This window comes from Mus caroli, unplaced genomic scaffold (genome assembly GCF_978045245.1).
Source record: "Mus caroli unplaced genomic scaffold, Mus_caroli_1 scaffold_1, whole genome shotgun sequence".
Taxonomy (NCBI): Eukaryota; Metazoa; Chordata; class Mammalia; order Rodentia; family Muridae; genus Mus; species Mus caroli.
Genome location: NW_028227256.1, coordinates 136,698,561 through 136,721,056, shown reverse-complemented (window position 1 = coordinate 136,721,056; position 22,496 = coordinate 136,698,561). Strand labels below are relative to the sequence as shown.

The following is a 22,496-nucleotide window of genomic DNA, read 5'->3' as shown; positions in this document are numbered from 1 at the left end:
AAAGTGTCCACACTTTGGTCGTCGTTCTTCTTGAGTTTCATCTGTATATCAAATTTTATCTAATATCTTGGGTATTCTAAGTTTCTGGGCTAATATCCACTTATCAGTGAGAACATATTGTGTGAATTCTTTTGTGATTGGGTTACCTCACTCAGGATGATGCTTTCCAGGTCCATCCATTTGCCTAGGAATTTCATAAATTCATTATTTTAATAGCTGAGGTGTACTCCATTGTGTAAATGTACCACATTTTCTGTATTCATTCCTCTGTTGAGGGGCAACTGGGGTTATTCCAGCTTCTGGCTATTATAAATAAGCGTCCTATGAACATAGTGGAGCATGTGTCCTTCTTACTGGTTGGGACATCTTCTGGATATATGCCCAGGAGAGGTATTGCGAGATCGTCCAGTAGTACTATGTCCAATTTCCTGAGGAACCGCCAGACTGATTTCCAGAGTGATTGTACAAGCTTGCAATCCCACCAACAGTGGAGGAGTGTTCCTCTTTCTCCACATCCTCACCAGCATCTGCTGTCACCTGAATTTTTGATCTTAGCCATTCTGACTGGTGTGAGATGGAATCTCAGGGTTGTTTTCATTTGCATTTCCCAGATGGTTAAGGATGTTGAAAATATTTTCAGGTGCTTCTCAGCCAATCAGTATTCCTCAGGTGAGAATTCTTTGTTTAGCTGAGCCCCATTTTTAAATGGGGTTATTTGATTTTCTGGAGTCCACCTTCGTGAGTTCTTTATATATATAGGTCATTAGTTCCCTATCTGATTTATGATAGGTAAAGATCCTTTCCCAATATGTTGGTGGCCTATTTTCTTATTGACATTTTCTTTTGCCTTGCAGAAGTTTTGCAATTTTATGAGATACCATTTGTAGATTCTCGATCTTACAGCACAAGCCATTGCTGTTCTATTCAAGAATTTTTCCCCTGTACCCATATCTTCAAGGCTTTTCTCTATTTTCTCCTCTATAAATTTCAGTGTCTCTGGTTTTATGTGGAGTTCATTAATCCACTTAGATTTGACCTTAGTACAAGGAGATAGGAATGGATCAATTCGCATTCTTCTACATGATAACCTCCAGTTGTGCCAGCACCATTTGTTGTCTTTTATCCACTGGATGTTTTTTGCTCCCTTGTCAAACATCAAGAGACCATGGGTGTGTGGGTTAATTTCTGGGTCTTCAATTCTATTCCATTGGTCTACTTGTCTGTCACTATACCAGTAACATGCAATTTTTATCACAATTGCTCTATAGTACACCTTTAGGTCAGGCATGGTGATTCCACCAGAGGTTCTTTTATCCTTGAGAAGAGTTTTTCCTATCCTAGGTTTTTTGTTATTCCTGATGAATTTGTAGTTTGCTTTTTCTAATTCATTGAAGAATTGAGTTAGAATTTTGATGGGGATTGCATTGAATTTGTAGATTGCTTTTGGCAAGATAGCCATTTTTACTATATTGATCCTGCCAATCCATGAGCATGGGAGATCTTTCCATCTTCTGAGATCTTCTTTAATTTCTTTCTTCAGAGACTTGAAGTTCTTATCATACAGATCTTTTGCTTCCTTAGTTTGAGTCACACCAAGGTATTTTATATTATTTGTGACTATTTTGAAGGGTGTTGTTTCACTAATTTCTTTCTCAGCCTGTTTATCCTTTGTATCGAGAAAGGCCATTTACTTGTTTGAGTTAATTTTATATCCAGCTACTTCACTGAAGCTGTTTATCAGGTTTACGAGTTCTCTGGTGGAATGTTTAGAGTCACTTATATATACTATCATATCATCTGCAAATAGTGATATTTTGACTTCTTCCTTTCCAATTTGTATCCCCTTGATCTCCTTTTGTTGTCGAATTGCTCTGGCTAGCACTTCAAGTACAATGTTGAGTAGGTATGGAGAGAGTGGACAGCCTTGTCTAGTCCCTGATTTTAGTGGGATTGCTTCCAGCTTCTCACCATTTACTTTGATGTTGGCTACTGGTTTACTATAGATTGCTTTAATCATGGTTAGGTGTGGGCCTTGAATTCCTGATTTTTGCAAGGCTTTTATCATGAATGGGTGTTGGATTTTGTCAAATGCTTTCTCCATATCTAAGGAGATGATCATGTGGTTTTTGTCTTTGAGTTTGTTTATATAATGGATTACGTTGATGGATTTCCATATATTAAACTATCCCTGCATTGCTGGAATGAAACCTACTTGGTCAGAATGATGATTGTTTTGATGTGCTCTTGGATTCAGTTAGCAAGAATTTTATTGATGATTTTTGCATCGATATTTATAAGGAAATTTGGTCTGAAGTTCTCTATCTCTGTTTGGTCTTCCTGTGGTTTAGGTATCAGAGCAATTGTGGCTACATAGAATGAATTGGGAAGAGTACCTTCTGCTTCTATTTTGTGGAATAGTTCGTTCAGAACTGGGATTAGATCTTCTTAGAAGGTCTGATAGAACTCTGCACTAAACTCACGTGGTCCTGGGCTTTTTTTGGTTGGGAGACTATTAATGACTGCTTCTATTTCTTTGGGGGATATAGGACTGTTTAGATCATTAACCTGATCTTGATTTAACTTTGGTACCTGGTATCTGTCTAGAAATTTGTCCATTTCATCCAAGGTTTTCCAGTTTTGTTGAGTATAGCCTTTTAGAGAAGGATATGATGGTGTTTTGGATTTCTTCAGGATCTGTTGTTATGTCTCCCTTTTCATTTCTGATTTTGTTAATTAGGATGCTACTTCTGTGCCATCTAATGAGTCTGGCTAAGGGTTTATCTATCTTGTTGATTTTCTCAAAGAACCAGCTTCTGGTTTGGTTGATTCTTTGAATAGTTCTTTTGATTCCACTTGGTTGATTTCAGCCCAGAGTTTGATTATTTCCTGCCATCTACTCCTCTTTGGTTAATTTGCTTCCTTTTGTTCTAGAGCTTCTAGGTGTGCTGTCAGGCTGCTAGTGTATGCTCTCTCTAGTTTCTTTTTGGAGGCACTCAGGTCTATGAGTTTTCTTCTTAGGACTGCATTCATTGTGTCCCATAAGTTTATGTATGTTGTGGCTTCATTTTCATTAAACTCTAAAAAGTCTTTAATTTATTTCATTATTACTTCCTTGACCAAGGTATCTTTGAGAAGAGTATTGTTCAGTTTCAACATGAATGTTGGCTTTCTATTATTTATTTTGTTATTGAAGATCAGCCTTAATCCAGGGTGATCTGATAGGATGCATGGGACAACTTCAATATTTTTGTATCTGTTGATGCTTGTTTTGTGACTAATTGTGTGGTCAGGTTTGGAGAAGGTACCATGAGGTGCTGAGAAGAATGTATATCCTTTTATTTTAGGATAAAATGTTCTGTAGATATCTGTTAGATTCATTTGTTTCATAACTTCTGTTAATTTCACTATGTCCCGGTTTAATTTCTGTTTCCATGATCTGTCCATTGGTGAAAGTGGTGTGTTGAAGTCTCCCACTATTATTGTGTGAGGTGCAATGTGTACTTTGAACTTTACTAAAGTTTCGTTAATGAATGTGGCTGCCCTTTTATTTGGAGCATATATATTCAGAATTGGGAGTTCTTCTTGGAAGATTTTACCTTTGATGAATAAGAAGTGCCCCTCCTTGTCTTTTTTGATGACTTTGGGTTGGAAGTCGATTTTATTATATATTAGAATGGCTACTCCAGCTTATTTCTTCAGATGATTTGCTTGGAAAATTGTTTTCCAGCCTTTCATTCTGAGGTAGTGTCTGTGTTTTCCCCTGAGATGGGTTTCCTGTAAGCAGCAAAATGTTGGGTCCTGTTGTGTAGCCAGTCTGTTTGTCTATGTCTTTTTATTTGGGAGTTGAGTCCATTTATATTAAGAGATAATAAGGAAAAGTAATTGTTCATTCCTATTATTTTTGTTGCTAAAGTTGGCATTCTGTTCTTTTGGCTGTCTTCTTTTAGGTTTGTTGAAGGATTAATTTCTTGTTTTTTCTAGGACATGGTTTCTGTCCATGTATTGGTTTTTTTCTGTTATTATCCTTTGAAGGGCTGGATTCGTGGAAAGATAATGTGTGAATTTTGTTTTGTCATGAAATACTTTGGTTTCTCCATATGGTAATTGAAAGTTTTGCTGGGCATACTAGCCTTGGCTGGCATTTGTGTTCTCTTAGTGTCTGTATAACATCTGTCCAAGATCTTCTGGCTTTCATAGGTTCTGAAGAAAAGTTCAGGTAGGCCTGCTTTTATATGTTAATTGACCTTTTGCCCTTACTGCTTTTAGTATTCTATCATTATTTAGTGCATTTGTTGTTCTGATTATTATGTGTCGGGAGGAATTTCTTTTCTGGTCCAGTCTATTTGGAGTTTTGTAGGCTTCTTGTATGTTCATGGGCATCTCTTTCTTTAGGTTTGGGAAGTTTTCTTCTATAATTTTGTTGAAGATATTTGCCGGTCCTTTGAGTTGAAAATCTTCATTCTCATCTACTCCTCTTATCCATAGGTTTGGTCTTCTTATTGTGTCCTGGATTTCCTGGATGTTTTGAGTTAGGACCTTTTTGCATTTTGGATTTTCTTTGATTGTTGTGCCGATGTTCTCTATGGAATCTTCAGTACCTGAGATTCTCCATTCCATCTCTTGTATTTTGTTGCTGATGCTGGGATGTATGGTTCCAGATTTCTTTCCTAGGGTTTCTATCTCCAGCATTGCCTCACTTTGGGTTTTCTTTATTTCGTCTACTTCCCTTTTTAGGTCTAGTATGGTTTTGTTCATTTCCATCATCTGTTTGGATGTGTTTTCCTGTTATTCTATAAGGACTTGTAACTCTTTAGCTATGTTCTCCTGTATTTCTTTAAGTGAGTTATTAAACAGCTTCTTGATGTCTTCTCCTATCATCATGAGAAATGCCTTTAAATCCGGGTCTAGTTTTTCAGGTGTGTTGGGGTGCCCTGGACTGGCTGAGGTGGGAGTACTGGGTTCTGACGATGGTGAGTGGTCTTGATTTCTCTTAGTAAGATTCTTATGTCTGCCTTTTGCCATCTGGTAAACTCTGGAGTCAGTTGTTATAGTTGTCTCTGGTTAGAGCTTGTTCCTCTCGTGATTCTGTTATTCTCTACCAGCGGACCGGGGAGACTACCTCTCTCCTGAGTTTCAGTGGTCAGAGCATGCTTTGCAGGCAGGCTCCCTTCTTTCAGGGAATGTGCACAGATATCTGGCTTTCAATCTTGCCTCCTGGCAGAAGACGAAGGCCCAAAACAGGACCTATACCAGAAGCTGTTAGCTTCTGAAGTCCACACTCTCACCTATGCAGAGTAGTCTCAGTGGAGTCCAGGATCCAAGATTTCTCCCTCAGATCTTAATAGCAGAATTATTGTGTGTGTCTGAACTCAGATCTTGTGACATCCTTGCCCTGGGCTTTTGAGTAGCTTTACAATTACAAGTGTGGAATCTGTGTAGCACAGTGAGCCACAAACCCAACTAAGTTTGGTTTCCACAATGTAGAAAAGCCACATATATCTGGACTGCCTGTGGTTTGGATGTATCTGAATTTTATTTATTTTACAGTGAACTTTCTGATATTTCATGGATATGATAAAAATGATTAATCTCTCTGAAATTTCATTACATAACTCTTTGTACTAAAAATGTGTAGTTCTTGCTCCTCAGGGATGTTTAATTACTCATCACTTTCAATAAAACTTTTAGTATTTTGGGGAAAATACATTACAAGTGGACAACTGTAACAATACAGAAGATAATGACAATGAATCTGTATTACAAGTGATTGCAGAAATTGCTCTTTTGTGTCACATTGACTATGTAGTAGGATGAGATTTAACAATAAAAATTAGAAAATCTTGGGGCTGAAGACAGTATAAATTAGATGATTTTGCGATGTGCTCATAATATTTAGAACAGTTGAAAACCTGGTAAATGTATTGATCAGCAGGCTGAGTAAAGTACATCAACACTGTGATACATAGTCCAACAGTCACTGATGATGCAGCCACAACCTGCATTTTGAAAGTGTAAGGTGTCAAACTATGCTCAGTTAGGTACTGACCACCTCAGGTGATCATGTACTTTAAGGAATGTTATGTTTGTTTCAATTATTGTGTATAAAAAGGGTAAATATGTTCTCTTGTGCCAAATGGAGAATGAAGATTAGGTAAAAATTTTAGGACAGTGGAAATAATGATTTTCCTACCCTGAATTATCTCTTCTTTTGCTCAGAGAGCTAATTTAACTTATTGATGTCCTATGAAAAGTTTTATTTTCAAAATTGTTAAAGAAGAACTTTTACTATAAAAGAAATTGCAATTTTTAAACCAGATGATAAATATATAAAAAATTCTGGAAAATTTTTCTCATAAAACCAAAACTAAAATGAATGTGGAAGCATAATGAAATTAGTTTGTTTTTATATGTATTTGTTGAAATAACATTTAATATATTCCATGAGGTTTCCTGTAGCAGAAACATACTTCATGAAACAGTGATATTTTTCTCGTACACTATTACAAAATATAAATAATTATCACAAATAATTATGTATATAATAAAAACAATATAATGAACAATACAGAATTTCAATTAATGGTACAAGAATAGCTCCATGTGATTCATTATTCATACTATATTTTAGTTTCAGTGAAAATTACAAATAAGGAGTTATCATATTTGATATTAACAAACGTCTCTAATCCTCTTCTCTGTTGGAGTATCAGCCCTAACTTGATTACATATGAAATGACATCCTCACAAACCGATGTTTTCTATTGTCTTATTTCCTTGTCCCACAGCCCCACTGTTCTTTCAATTCATTAAAAGTAGTTTACTAATCAAGAGTTTTATATGTGATTTGAGTGTTTTTCTGGTTGTCTTATTTAATTTTTTTTAAATTTTAAGTGAAACCTTGTGAATTTCCACAATTCCAATATGGACATCTGTATTATGAAGAGAGCCTGAGACCCAACTTCCCAGTGTCTATAGGAAATAAGTACAGCTATAAGTGTGACAATGGGTTTTTACCACCTTCTGGGTATTCCTGGGACTACCTTCGTTGCACAGCACAAGGGTGGAAGCCTGAAGTACCATGCGTCAGTAAGCCAATGTCTTTGTATTTAACTATGTTTAACTCTTTTAAGGAGAAAGCACATACATAATTACAGTTATGTTTCTCATGACAAACATAAGACTAACGAAAAAAAAACGTGTGAGCAAAAAGACTAATTTCTGTCCTTCGTTCAGCTCTTCTAGAAATGTACACACACAATAGGGACTAAGGAAATACCTTTATCTCTTGCATATTTTATTTATACAAACTAAAGATAGGTGCTACTCATCTAAACTTTTGTTATTAATTTTATTTCTGAATGCAATGCATGCTCATTAAACAGCTGGAACGATAACATTTAACTTAAGCAAATGAAAGTCTTTACTTTTTTTTAACCTTTTACTTTTTATGTTTCTTAGGGAAATGTGTTTTCCATTATGTGGAGAATGGAGAATCTGCATACTGGGAAAAAATATATGTGCAGGGTCAGTCTTTAAAAGTCCAGTGTTACAATGGCTATAGTCTTCAAAATGGCCAAGACATAATGACATGTACAGAGAATGGCTGGTCCCCTCCTCCCAAATGCATCCATATCAGTAAGTAACCAGACCTTACATCACAAGATTCTCATGACTCTCTGTGCCTTCTGTATTAACTGTGGCAAAATGCTTCATGGTTTCCAGTATGTATAAGTGAATATTGAAGATTCTTGATACAACACTTGATACAACACTCCTACACGATCTTATACCATAATACAACAAAACATTTAGCAACTTAATTTTATAGTACTATGTGCTTTTAGCGTACTTTGCATTTTACTCAAAACGATTATAAAATTATAAAATACCATTAAACAAAGCAGCTAAACACATCATTGATATAATAACATTTTAACTGCTAATTAACTCTTAATTCTCTATGATGTGTTATGGGGAAGAGAACTCTTGAGTACTGTGCTTGACCCAGTTTTGATGTTTTTCTCCAATCTTTTTACCAATATGTTTATATTGTATCAATTTTTTCTTGTTGTGTATCCTTGTAAATGTCTGAGTTTTGTCTCAATTTATTTTTTTAAATAAATGCCTTCAAAATGTTACAACATCATAGTGTTGATATGCATTCATTTTAATGTCACTTGGGTTTTTAAAATATGATCCTAATTCAATTTATACTTAACCATTTTTCAAACTTAGTTTTCTTCTTTTCTTTTTTAATTTTTAATGTTTTTTATTACGTATTTTCCTCAATTACATTTCCAATGCTATCCCAAAAGTCCCCCATACCCCCCCCCCACTTCCTTACACACCCATTCCCATTCTTTTGGCCCTGGCATTCCACTGTATTGGGGCATATAAAGTTTGCAAGTCCAATGGGCCTCTCTTTCCAGTGATGGCCGACTAGGCCATCTTTCCATACATATGCAGCTAGAGAAAAGAGCTCAGGGGTACTGGTTAGTTCATCATGTTGTTCCCCCTATAGGGTTGCAGATCCCTTTAACTCCTTGGGTACTTTCTCTAGCTTCTCCATTGGGAGCCCTGTGATCCATCCAATAGCTGACTGTGAGCATCCACTTCTGTGTTTGCTAGGCCCCGGCATAGTCTCACAAGAGACAGCTTTATCTGGGTCCTTTCAGGAAAATCTTGCTAGTGTATGCAATGGTGTCAGGATTTGGAAGCTGATTATGGGATGGATCCCTGGATATGGCAGTCTCTAGATGGTCCATCCTTTCATCGCAGCTCCAAACTTTGTCTCTGTAAATCCTTCCATGGGTGTTTTGTTCCCAATTCTAAGAAGGGGCATAATGTCCACACTTTGGTCTTCATTCTTCTTGAGTTTCATGCGTTTAGCAAATTGTATCTTATATCTTGAGTATCCTAAGTTTCTGGGCTAATATCCACTTATCAGTGAATACATATTGTGTGAGTTCCTTTGTGATTGTGTTACCTCACTCAAGATGATGCCCTCCAGGTCCATCCATTTGGCTAGGATTTTCATAAATTCATTCTTTTTAATAGCTGAGTAGTACTCCATTGTGTAAATGTACCATATTTTCTGTATCCATTCCTCTGTTGAGGGGCATCTGGGTTCTTTCCAGCCTCTGGCTATTATAAATAATCCTGCTATGAACATAGTGGAGCATGTGTCCTTCTTACCGGTTGGGACATCTTCTGGATATATGCCCAGGAGAGGTATTGCTGGATCCTCCAGTAGTACTATGTCCAATTTTCTGAGGAACTTCCAGACTGATTTCCAGAGTGGTTGTACAAGCTTGCAATTCCACCAACAATGGAGGTGTGTTCCTCTTTCTCCACATCCTCGCCAGCATATGCTGTCTCCTGAGTTTTTGATCTTAGCCATTCTGACTGGTGTGAGGTGGAATCTCAGGGTTGTTTTGATTTGCATTTCCCTGATGATTAAGGAAGTTGAACATTTTTTCAGGCGCTTCCTGCCATTCGGTATTCCTCAGGTGAGAATTCTTTGTTCAGTTCTGAGCCCCATTTTTAATGGGGTTATTTGACTTTCTGGAATCCACCTTCTTGAGTTCTTTATATATATTGGATATTAGTCCCTTATCTGATTTAGGATAGGTAAAGATCCTTTCCCAATCTGTTGGTGGTTTTTTTGTCTTATTGACGGTGTCTTTTGCCTTGCAGAAGCTTTGCAGCTTCATGAGGTCCCACTTGTCAATTCTTGATCTTACAGCACAAGCCATTGCTGTTCTATTCAAGAATTTTTCCCCTGTGCCCATATCTTCAAGGCTTTTCCCCACTTTCTCCTCTATAAGTTTCGGAGTCTCTAGTTTTATGTGAAATTCCTTGATCCACTTAGACTTGACCTTAGTACAAGGAGAAAGGAATGGATCCATTTGCATTCTTCTACATGATAACAACCAGTTGTACCAGCACCATTTGTTGAAAATGCTGTCTTTCTTCCACTGGATGATTTTAGCTCCCTTGTCGAAGATCAAGTGACCATAGCTGTATGGCTTCATTTCTGGGTCTTCAATTCTATTCCATTGGTCTACTTGTCTGTCACTATACCAGTACCACGAAGTTTTTATCACAATTGCTCTGTAGTACAGCTTTAGGTCCGGCATGGTGATTCCACCAGAGGTTCTTTTATCCTTGAGAAGAGTTTTTGCTATCATAGGTTTTTTTTTGTTATTCCAGATGAATTTGCAGATTGCACTTTCTAATTCGTTGAAGAATTGAGTTGGAATTTTGATGGGGATTGCATTGGATCTGTAGATTGCTTTTGGCAAGATAGCCATTTTTACAATGTTGATCCTGCCAATCCATGAGCATGGGAGATCTTTCCATCTTCTGAGATCTTCTATAATTTCTTTCTTCAGAGACTTAAAGTTTTTATTATACAGATCTTTCACTTCCTTAGTTAGAGTCACGCCAAGATATTTTATATTATTTGTGACTATTGAGAAGGGTGTTGTTTCCCTAATTTCATTCTCAGCCTGTTTTATGCTCTAAATAAAGATAGAATACTAAAAGCAGTAAGAGAAAAAGGCCAAGTAACATATAAAGGCAAGCCTATCATAATTACACCAGATTTCTCACCAGAGACTATGAAAGCCAGAAGATCCTGGACGGATGTTATACAGACACTAAAAGAACACAAACTCCAGCCCAGGCTACTATACCCAGCCAAACTCTCAATTAACATAGATGGAGAAACCAAAGTATTCTACAACAAAACCAAATTCACACATTATCTCTCCACGAATCCAGCCCTTCAAAGGACAATAACAGAAAAAAACCAATACAAGGACAGGAACCACGCCCTAGAAACAACAAGAAGGTAATCCCTCAACAAACCTAAAAGAAGACAGCCACAAGAACAGAATGCCAACTTTAACAACAAAAATAACAGGAAACAACAATTACTTTTCCTTAATATCTCTTAATATCAATGGACTCAACTCCCTGATAAAAAGACATAGACTAACAATCTGGCTATACAAACAAGACCCAACATTTTGCTGCTTACAGGAAACTCATCTCAGAGAAAAAGATAGACACTACCTCAGAATGAAAGGCTGGAAAATAATTTTCCAAGCAAATGGTATGAAGAAACAAGCTGGAGTAGCCATTCTAATATCTGATAAGATTGACTTCCAACCCAAAGTCATTAAAAAAGACAGAGAGGGACACTTCATACTCATCAAAGGTAAAATCTTACAAGAGGAACTATCAATCCTGAATATCTATGCTCCAAATACAAAGGCAGCCACATTCATTAAAGAAACTTTAGTAAATCTCAAAGCACACATTGCACCTCATACAATAATAGTGGGAGACTTCAACACACCACTTTCACCAATGGACAGATCATGGAAACAGAAACTAAACAGGGACACAGTGAAACTAACAGAAGTTATGGATCAAATGGATCTGGCAGATATCTACAGAACATTTTACCCTAAAACAAAAGGATATACCTTCTTCTCAGCACCTCATGGTACCTTCTCCAAAATTGTCCACATAATTGGTCACAAAACAGGCCTCAACAGATACAAAAATATTGAAATTGTCCCATGCATCCTATCAGATCACCATGGACTAAGGCTGATCTTCAATAACAAAATAAATAATAGAAAGCCAACCTTCACGTGGAAACTGAACAACACTCTTCTCAATGATACCTTGGTCAAGGAAGGAATAAAGAAAGAAATTAAGGACTTTTTAGAGTTCAATGAAAATGAAGCCACAACATACCCAAACTTATGGGACGCAATGAAAGCATTTCTAAGAAGAAAACTCACAGCTCTGAGTGCCTCCAAAAGGAAACTAGAGAGAGCACACATTAGCAGCTTGACAACATCCCTAAAAGCACTAGAACAAAAGGAAGCAAATTCACCCAAGAGGAGTAGACCGCAGGAAATAATCAAACTCAGGGGCGAAATCAACCAAGTGGAAACAAGAAGAACTATTTAAAGAATCAACCAATCAAGGAGCTGGTTCTTTGAGAAAATCAACAAGATAGATAAACCCTGAGCCAGACTCACTAGAGGGCACAGGGAAAGCATCCTAATTAACAAAATCAGAAATGAAAAAGGAGACATAACAACAGATCCTGAGGACATCCAAAACACCATCAGATCCTTCTACCAAAGGCTATACTCAACAAAACTGGAGAACCTGGATGAAATGGAGAAGTTCCTAGACAGATACCAGGTACCAAAGTTGAATCAAGATCAGGTTAATGATCTAAACAGCCCTATATCCCCCAAAGAAATAGAAGCAGTCATTAATAGTCTCCCAACTAAAAAAAGCCCAGGAACAGATGGGTTTAGTGCAGAGTTTACATTGATTCTTGTCAGGGACTGAGTGGTAAGTCAAAGCTACTTGCCTTAGGACCAGCAACAAAGATATATGGAAACAGGCAAGATCCCACTATCTCCTTCAAAGGCATAGACCCAATCTGGCTTCCTACTCAGCCTTGGACTTTGTGCTCTGCTTGGCCTCAAAATAACTCTGACAATCTGTTCTAATCCTCTGGCTCCTCCTGTCTTCACTTGTGACTTACTTGTTTTGTTTCTACAACCTGTCCCAGGTAAACTGTCCCCTAGCTTCTTTCTCTCTGACGCTCTCTCTTAAGTAGCCTCTCTTTTCTCTTTGTTGTCATGAGAGTTGAGCATATCCTATTCTGTCAAATCTTTCTCTGATGTATCAAGTTGCCTGAGACTCAGTTTGACATCTCTTTCAAACATAGATGTTTCCTTCTACAAATTAACATTACCTTCATTGTTTTAGATTAAATGTAAGACAAGTAAGGGCTTGTCTGTATTCCAGCCAGAGGGATTAAAGGAATGTACAGAGGATGAGCCACACCACAACTGAAAACAGGTTTTTCCTGTAAACAACAAATCTTGGAGTTCACAGTGTTGTAAAAATCCTATAATTATTTGGCTGTGGGTCTCTGCATCTGTTTCCATTAGTTGCTGGGTGAAGCATCTCTGATGATGACTGGGCAGGGGACCAATCTATAATAATAGCAGAGTATCATCAGTTATTATAGTATTGACTTTTTTCCTTCTTTTGCCTCTTTTTTGTTGTTGTTTTTGTTTTGTTTTGTTTTGTTTTTGATGTTTAGAGACAAGGTTTCTCTATGTTGCCCTTGCTATCCTGGAACTCTCTGTAGACCAGGCTAAGCTTGGAACTCAGAAATCTGCCTGCCTCTGCCACCTAAGTGCTGGGATTAAAGGCATGCACCACCACTGCCCAGCTGACATTTTATTTTCTTTAACAGTCATGTTTAGTTCTACTCTAGGTCTCTTGGCCATATATAGCTTCTGCTTTTTGGTCTTCAAGTCAGTGCCAAAGGTGAATGTAACTCTTGTGGCATGGGTTTTAAGCTGTTAGCCACTCCCAGAATTCCAATTCCACCTTTACCCCAGCATATAATGCTGGCAAGACCAATTGTAGGTTGAAGGTTTTTATGTGTGATTTGGTGTCTTTAACTCCTTACAGGATTATGTCCCTGTTTTCATTACTGACTTTGTAAGTTTCTATATTCTCTCTGCCTGCCTTTTACTTAGTTTGGCTAAAGGTTTGTCTATCTTGTTGATTTTCTCAAAGAACCAACTCTTGTTATCATTGATTCTTTGTACTGTTCTCTTTGCTTCTATTTCATTTATTTCAGCCCTATAATATTTCTTATCCCCAAGCTTACTTATTTCCTGCTGTCTACTCCTCTTACAGAGCTTTCAGGTGTGCTGTTAAGTCACTAGAATGAGAAATTTCTTTATGAAGGCACTTAGTGCTATGACCTTTTGCCTTGATATCATTTTCATAGTGTCTCATATGTTTGGGATTCTGTGCCTTCATTTACATTGAATACTAGAAGCTTTAAATTATTTATTTCTTTTTTAACCCTGCGGTCATTCAGAAGAGCATTATTCAGTTTCCATGAGTTTATGGGCTTTCTGTTGTTGCTGAAGTTCAGCTTTCATCCCTGTAGTCTGAGACAGTGTCAGGGACTATTTCAATTTTATTGTATCGGTTGAGACTAGCTTTGTGACTGAGTTTATGGTCTGTATAGCTCTGGCTGTCCTAGAACTCACTTTGGAGACCAGGCTGGCCTAGATCTCAGAAATCTGCCTGTCCCTGCCTCCTGAGTGCTGGCAAAGTTCTGTGAGGTGTTGAGCAAAGGTATAGTCTTTTGAGTTTGGGTGAAATGTGCTAAAGATTTCTGTTAAGTCCATTTGATTCATCATGTCTCTCAGTTACATTTGTTTCTGTTACTTTTCTGTCTGGATGACCTGTCCATTTGTAAAAGTGGAGTATTGAAGTCTTTGACTATCAATGTATGGTATTCAATATGAGTTATGTAAATTTTTTAGTTCGTTTCTTTTATATTTTATATTAATGTAGCTGTCTTTGCATTGGGAGCACATGTTCAAAATTGAGATGTCATATTCATTAGTATGAAGTATTTTTCTGTACCACTAATGATTAATTTGTCTTGAATTCTATGTTGTTAGAATTTAGAATGGCAAAATGATCTTGTTTCTTGGATCCATTTACTAGCAAGAATTTTTTTCTAGCATTTTACTATGGAGAAACGTCCATTTCTAATGTTGAGGTATTTTTGTTTTATAAAGGAAAATGGTGGATAATATTTTCTCATATATTCTGTTATCCTGTGCCATTTTTATTGGAGAATTGAATCCATTGACATTGAGAGCTATCACTGACCATGATTGCTAATTCTTATTTTGATGGTGGTGGTAGTTTTGTATGTGTGTCTTCTTTTGCTCATGTGAGATTACTTATTTCCTGTTACGTAGATGATCTGCTTGTGTTAGAGTAGAGCTTATTTATTTATTGGTTTTAGTTGATCTCCTTGGTTGTAGTTTTCTTTCTAGTAATTTTTGTAGGGCTCAGCTCTGGATAGATATTTTTTAAATTTTTCATTCTTACGGTATATCTTGTTTTCTCCATCAATGCTTATCGAGTATTTTTCTGACCACTGTAGTTTGGGATGCAACTGTGGTCTTTTAAAGTACGCCCAGGGTCTACTACCTTTCAGGTTTCCATTATGAAGTCAGGTATATTCTGACAGGGTTGCCTTTATATTTTACTTGCTCTTTTACTCTCACAGCGTTCAGAATTCTTGTTTTGTTTTTGTTTTGTTTTGTTTTGTTTTGTTTTGTTTTGAATATTTAGTACTTGGATTACTATTTTAACAGGATTTTCTTTTTTTTTTTCCCATCTATTTCTTCAGTGTTAGTTCAACTTACTTTAATAGCAGATGTTTTTAATTTTTTTTTAATTAGGCATTTTTTTTCATTTACATTTCCAATGCTATCATTAAAGTCCCCAACCCGCTCCCCCACCAGGTCCCCCAAGCACCCACTCCCACTTCTTGGCCCTTGGCGTTCCCTTGTACTGAGGCAGATAAAGTTTGCATGACCAATGGGCCTCTCTTTCCACTGATGGCCGACTAGGCCATCTTCTGATACATATGCAGCTAGAGACACGAGCTCTGGGGGGGGGGGGGTACTGGTTAGTTCATATTGTTGTTCCACCTATAGGGTTGCAGATCGCTATAGCTCTTTGGTTACTTTCTCTAGCTCCTCTATTGGGGACCCTGTGATCCATCCAATAGCTGACTGTGAGCATCCACTTCTGTGTTTGCTAGGCCCTGGCATAGTCTCACAAGAGACAGCTATATCTGGGTCTTTTCAGCAAAATCTTGCTAGTGTACGGAATGGTGTCAGTGCTTGGAGGCTGATTACAGGATGGATCCCTGGATATGGCAGTCTCTAGATGGTCCATCCTTTCATCTCAGCTCCGAAATGTGTCTCTATAACTCCTTACATGGATGTTTTGTTCCCAATTCTAAGAAGGGGCAAAGTGTCCACACTTTGGTCGTCGTTCTTCTTGAGTTTCATCTGTATATCAAATTTTATCTAATATCTTGGGTATTCTAAGTTTCTGGGCTAATATCCACTTATCAGTGAGAACATATTGTGTGAATTCTTTTGTGATTGGGTTACCTCACTCAGGATGATGCTTTCCAGGTCCATCCATTTGCCTAGGAATTTCATAAATTCATTATTTTAATAGCTGAGGTGTACTCCATTGTGTAAATGTACCACATTTTCTGTATTCATTCCTCTGTTGAGGGGCAACTGGGGTTATTCCAGCTTCTGGCTATTATAAATAAGCGTCCTATGAACATAGTGGAGCATGTGTCCTTCTTACTGGTTGGGACATCTTCTGGATATATGCCCAGGAGAGGTATTGCGAGATCGTCCAGTAGTACTATGTCCAATTTCCTGAGGAACCGCCAGACTGATTTCCAGAGTGATTGTACAAGCTTGCAATCCCACCAACAGTGGAGGAGTGTTCCTCTTTCTCCACATCCTCACCAGCATCTGCTGTCACCTGAATTTTTGATCTTAGCCATTCTGACTGGTGTGAGATGGAATCTCAGGGTTGTTTTCATTTGCATTTCCCAGATGGTTAAGGATGTTGAAAATATTTTCAGGTGCTTCTCAGCCAATCAGTATTCCTCAGGTGAGAATTCTTTGTTTAGCTGAGCCCCATTTTTAAATGGGGTTATTTGATTTTCTGGAGTCCACCTTCGTGAGTTCTTTATATATATAGGTCATTAGTTCCCTATCTGATTTATGATAGGTAAAGATCCTTTCCCAATATGTTGGTGGCCTATTTTCTTATTGACATTTTCTTTTGCCTTGCAGAAGTTTTGCAATTTTATGAGATACCATTTGTAGATTCTCGATCTTACAGCACAAGCCATTGCTGTTCTATTCAAGAATTTTTCCCCTGTACCCATATCTTCAAGGCTTTTCTCTATTTTCTCCTCTATAAATTTCAGTGTCTCTGGTTTTATGTGGAGTTCATTAATCCACTTAGATTTGACCTTAGTACAAGGAGATAGGAATGGATCAATTCGCATTCTTCTACATGATAACCTCCAGTTGTGCCAGCACCATTTGTTGTCTTTTATCCACTGGATGTTTTTTGCTCCCTTGTCAAACATCAAGAGACCATGGGTGTGTGGGTTAATTTCTGGGTCTTCAATTCTATTCCATTGGTCTACTTGTCTGTCACTATACCAGTAACATGCAATTTTTATCACAATTGCTCTATAGTACACCTTTAGGTCAGGCATGGTGATTCCACCAGAGGTTCTTTTATCCTTGAGAAGAGTTTTTCCTATCCTAGGTTTTTTGTTATTCCTGATGAATTTGTAGTTTGCTTTTTCTAATTCATTGAAGAATTGAGTTAGAATTTTGATGGGGATTGCATTGAATTTGTAGATTGCTTTTGGCAAGATAGCCATTTTTACTATATTGATCCTGCCAATCCATGAGCATGGGAGATCTTTCCATCTTCTGAGATCTTCTTTAATTTCTTTCTTCAGAGACTTGAAGTTCTTATCATACAGATCTTTTGCTTCCTTAGTTTGAGTCACACCAAGGTATTTTATATTATTTGTGACTATTTTGAAGGGTGTTGTTTCACTAATTTCTTTCTCAGCCTGTTTATCCTTTGTATCGAGAAAGGCCATTTACTTGTTTGAGTTAATTTTATATCCAGCTACTTCACTGAAGCTGTTTATCAGGTTTACGAGTTCTCTGGTGGAATGTTTAGAGTCACTTATATATACTATCATATCATCTGCAAATAGTGATATTTTGACTTCTTCCTTTCCAATTTGTATCCCCTTGATCTCCTTTTGTTGTCGAATTGCTCTGGCTAGCACTTCAAGTACAATGTTGAGTAGGTATGGAGAGAGTGGACAGCCTTGTCTAGTCCCTGATTTTAGTGGGATTGCTTCCAGCTTCTCACCATTTACTTTGATGTTGGCTACTGGTTTACTATAGATTGCTTTAATCATGGTTAGGTGTGGGCCTTGAATTCCTGATTTTTGCAAGGCTTTTATCATGAATGGGTGTTGGATTTTGTCAAATGCTTTCTCCATATCTAAGGAGATGATCATGTGGTTTTTGTCTTTGAGTTTGTTTATATAATGGATTACGTTGATGGATTTCCATATATTAAACTATCCCTGCATTGCTGGAATGAAACCTACTTGGTCAGAATGATGATTGTTTTGATGTGCTCTTGGATTCAGTTAGCAAGAATTTTATTGATGATTTTTGCATCGATATTTATAAGGAAATTTGGTCTGAAGTTCTCTATCTCTGTTTGGTCTTCCTGTGGTTTAGGTATCAGAGCAATTGTGGCTACATAGAATGAATTGGGAAGAGTACCTTCTGCTTCTATTTTGTGGAATAGTTCGTTCAGAACTGGGATTAGATCTTCTTAGAAGGTCTGATAGAACTCTGCACTAAACTCACGTGGTCCTGGGCTTTTTTTGGTTGGGAGACTATTAATGACTGCTTCTATTTCTTTGGGGGATATAGGACTGTTTAGATCATTAACCTGATCTTGATTTAACTTTGGTACCTGGTATCTGTCTAGAAATTTGTCCATTTCATCCAAGGTTTTCCAGTTTTGTTGAGTATAGCCTTTTAGAGAAGGATATGATGGTGTTTTGGATTTCTTCAGGATCTGTTGTTATGTCTCCCTTTTCATTTCTGATTTTGTTAATTAGGATGCTACTTCTGTGCCATCTAATGAGTCTGGCTAAGGGTTTATCTATCTTGTTGATTTTCTCAAAGAACCAGCTTCTGGTTTGGTTGATTCTTTGAATAGTTCTTTTGATTCCACTTGGTTGATTTCAGCCCAGAGTTTGATTATTTCCTGCCATCTACTCCTCTTTGGTTAATTTGCTTCCTTTTGTTCTAGAGCTTCTAGGTGTGCTGTCAGGCTGCTAGTGTATGCTCTCTCTAGTTTCTTTTTGGAGGCACTCAGGTCTATGAGTTTTCTTCTTAGGACTGCATTCATTGTGTCCCATAAGTTTATGTATGTTGTGGCTTCATTTTCATTAAACTCTAAAAAGTCTTTAATTTATTTCATTATTACTTCCTTGACCAAGGTATCTTTGAGAAGAGTATTGTTCAGTTTCAACATGAATGTTGGCTTTCTATTATTTATTTTGTTATTGAAGATCAGCCTTAATCCAGGGTGATCTGATAGGATGCATGGGACAACTTCAATATTTTTGTATCTGTTGATGCTTGTTTTGTGACTAATTGTGTGGTCAGGTTTGGAGAAGGTACCATGAGGTGCTGAGAAGAATGTATATCCTTTTATTTTAGGATAAAATGTTCTGTAGATATCTGTTAGATTCATTTGTTTCATAACTTCTGTTAATTTCACTATGTCCCGGTTTAATTTCTGTTTCCATGATCTGTCCATTGGTGAAAGTGGTGTGTTGAAGTCTCCCACTATTATTGTGTGAGGTGCAATGTGTACTTTGAACTTTACTAAAGTTTCGTTAATGAATGTGGCTGCCCTTTTATTTGGAGCATATATATTCAGAATTGGGAGTTCTTCTTGGAAGATTTTACCTTTGATGAATAAGAAGTGCCCCTCCTTGTCTTTTTTGATGACTTTGGGTTGGAAGTCGATTTTATTATATATTAGAATGGCTACTCCAGCTTATTTCTTCAGATGATTTGCTTGGAAAATTGTTTTCCAGCCTTTCATTCTGAGGTAGTGTCTGTGTTTTCCCCTGAGATGGGTTTCCTGTAAGCAGCAAAATGTTGGGTCCTGTTGTGTAGCCAGTCTGTTTGTCTATGTCTTTTTATTTGGGAGTTGAGTCCATTTATATTAAGAGATAATAAGGAAAAGTAATTGTTCATTCCTATTATTTTTGTTGCTAAAGTTGGCATTCTGTTCTTTTGGCTGTCTTCTTTTAGGTTTGTTGAAGGATTAATTTCTTGTTTTTTCTAGGACATGGTTTCTGTCCATGTATTGGTTTTTTTCTGTTATTATCCTTTGAAGGGCTGGATTCGTGGAAAGATAATGTGTGAATTTTGTTTTGTCATGAAATACTTTGGTTTCTCCATATGGTAATTGAAAGTTTTGCTGGGCATACTAGCCTTGGCTGGCATTTGTGTTCTCTTAGTGTCTGTATAACATCTGTCCAAGATCTTCTGGCTTTCATAGGTTCTGAAGAAAAGTTCAGGTAGGCCTGCTTTTATATGTTAATTGACCTTTTGCCCTTACTGCTTTTAGTATTCTATCATTATTTAGTGCATTTGTTGTTCTGATTATTATGTGTCGGGAGGAATTTCTTTTCTGGTCCAGTCTATTTGGAGTTTTGTAGGCTTCTTGTATGTTCATGGGCATCTCTTTCTTTAGGTTTGGGAAGTTTTCTTCTATAATTTTGTTGAAGATATTTGCCGGTCCTTTGAGTTGAAAATCTTCATTCTCATCTACTCCTCTTATCCATAGGTTTGGTCTTCTTATTGTGTCCTGGATTTCCTGGATGTTTTGAGTTAGGACCTTTTTGCATTTTGGATTTTCTTTGATTGTTGTGCCGATGTTCTCTATGGAATCTTCAGTACCTGAGATTCTCCATTCCATCTCTTGTATTTTGTTGCTGATGCTGGGATGTATGGTTCCAGATTTCTTTCCTAGGGTTTCTATCTCCAGCATTGCCTCACTTTGGGTTTTCTTTATTTCGTCTACTTCCCTTTTTAGGTCTAGTATGGTTTTGTTCATTTCCATCATCTGTTTGGATGTGTTTTCCTGTTATTCTATAAGGACTTGTAACTCTTTAGCTATGTTCTCCTGTATTTCTTTAAGTGAGTTATTAAACAGCTTCTTGATGTCTTCTCCTATCATCATGAGAAATGCCTTTAAATCCGGGTCTAGTTTTTCAGGTGTGTTGGGGTGCCCTGGACTGGCTGAGGTGGGAGTACTGGGTTCTGACGATGGTGAGTGGTCTTGATTTCTCTTAGTAAGATTCTTATGTCTGCCTTTTGCCATCTGGTAAACTCTGGAGTCAGTTGTTATAGTTGTCTCTGGTTAGAGCTTGTTCCTCTCGTGATTCTGTTATTCTCTACCAGCGGACCGGGGAGACTACCTCTCTCCTGAGTTTCAGTGGTCAGAGCATGCTTTGCAGGCAGGCTCCCTTCTTTCAGGGAATGTGCACAGATATCTGGCTTTCAATCTTGCCTCCTGGCAGAAGACGAAGGCCCAAAACAGGACCTATACCAGAAGCTGTTAGCTTCTGAAGTCCACACTCTCACCTATGCAGAGTAGTCTCAGTGGAGTCCAGGATCCAAGATTTCTCCCTCAGATCTTAATAGCAGAATTATTGTGTGTGTCTGAACTCAGATCTTGTGACATCCTTGCCCTGGGCTTTTGAGTAGCTTTACAATTACAAGTGTGGAATCTGTGTAGCACAGTGAGCCACAAACCCAACTAAGTTTGGTTTCCACAATGTAGAAAAGCCACATATATCTGGACTGCCTGTGGTTTGGATGTATCTGAATTTTATTTATTTTACAGTGAACTTTCTGATATTTCATGGATATGATAAAAATGATTAATCTCTCTGAAATTTCATTACATAACTCTTTGTACTAAAAATGTGTAGTTCTTGCTCCTCAGGGATGTTTAATTACTCATCACTTTCAATAAAACTTTTAGTATTTTGGGGAAAATACATTACAAGTGGACAACTGTAACAATACAGAAGATAATGACAATGAATCTGTATTACAAGTGATTGCAGAAATTGCTCTTTTGTGTCACATTGACTATGTAGTAGGATGAGATTTAACAATAAAAATTAGAAAATCTTGGGGCTGAAGACAGTATAAATTAGATGATTTTGCGATGTGCTCATAATATTTAGAACAGTTGAAAACCTGGTAAATGTATTGATCAGCAGGCTGAGTAAAGTACATCAACACTGTGATACATAGTCCAACAGTCACTGATGATGCAGCCACAACCTGCATTTTGAAAGTGTAAGGTGTCAAACTATGCTCAGTTAGGTACTGACCACCTCAGGTGATCATGTACTTTAAGGAATGTTATGTTTGTTTCAATTATTGTGTATAAAAAGGGTAAATATGTTCTCTTGTGCCAAATGGAGAATGAAGATTAGGTAAAAATTTTAGGACAGTGGAAATAATGATTTTCCTACCCTGAATTATCTCTTCTTTTGCTCAGAGAGCTAATTTAACTTATTGATGTCCTATGAAAAGTTTTATTTTCAAAATTGTTAAAGAAGAACTTTTACTATAAAAGAAATTGCAATTTTTAAACCAGATGATAAATATATAAAAAATTCTGGAAAATTTTTCTCATAAAACCAAAACTAAAATGAATGTGGAAGCATAATGAAATTAGTTTGTTTTTATATGTATTTGTTGAAATAACATTTAATATATTCCATGAGGTTTCCTGTAGCAGAAACATACTTCATGAAACAGTGATATTTTTCTCGTACACTATTACAAAATATAAATAATTATCACAAATAATTATGTATATAATAAAAACAATATAATGAACAATACAGAATTTCAATTAATGGT

General features: G+C 37.1%; 1 protein-coding gene across 4 annotated transcripts in view; it reads left to right on the top strand.

The window, feature by feature from the left end:
- Positions 1-22,496, top strand: part of LOC110288152 (complement factor H-like) — a 123,712-nt gene that overhangs the window by 67,818 nt on the left and 33,398 nt on the right. For all 4 annotated transcript variants that reach the window (XM_085841626.1, XM_085841621.1, XM_085841622.1 and 1 more), the window contains 2 exons: positions 6,892-7,086; positions 7,459-7,635. In XM_085841626.1, coding sequence (XP_085697752.1) covers positions 6,892-7,086; positions 7,459-7,635 — 372 coding nt within the window. The remainder of the gene's footprint in view (positions 1-6,891; positions 7,087-7,458; positions 7,636-22,496) is intronic.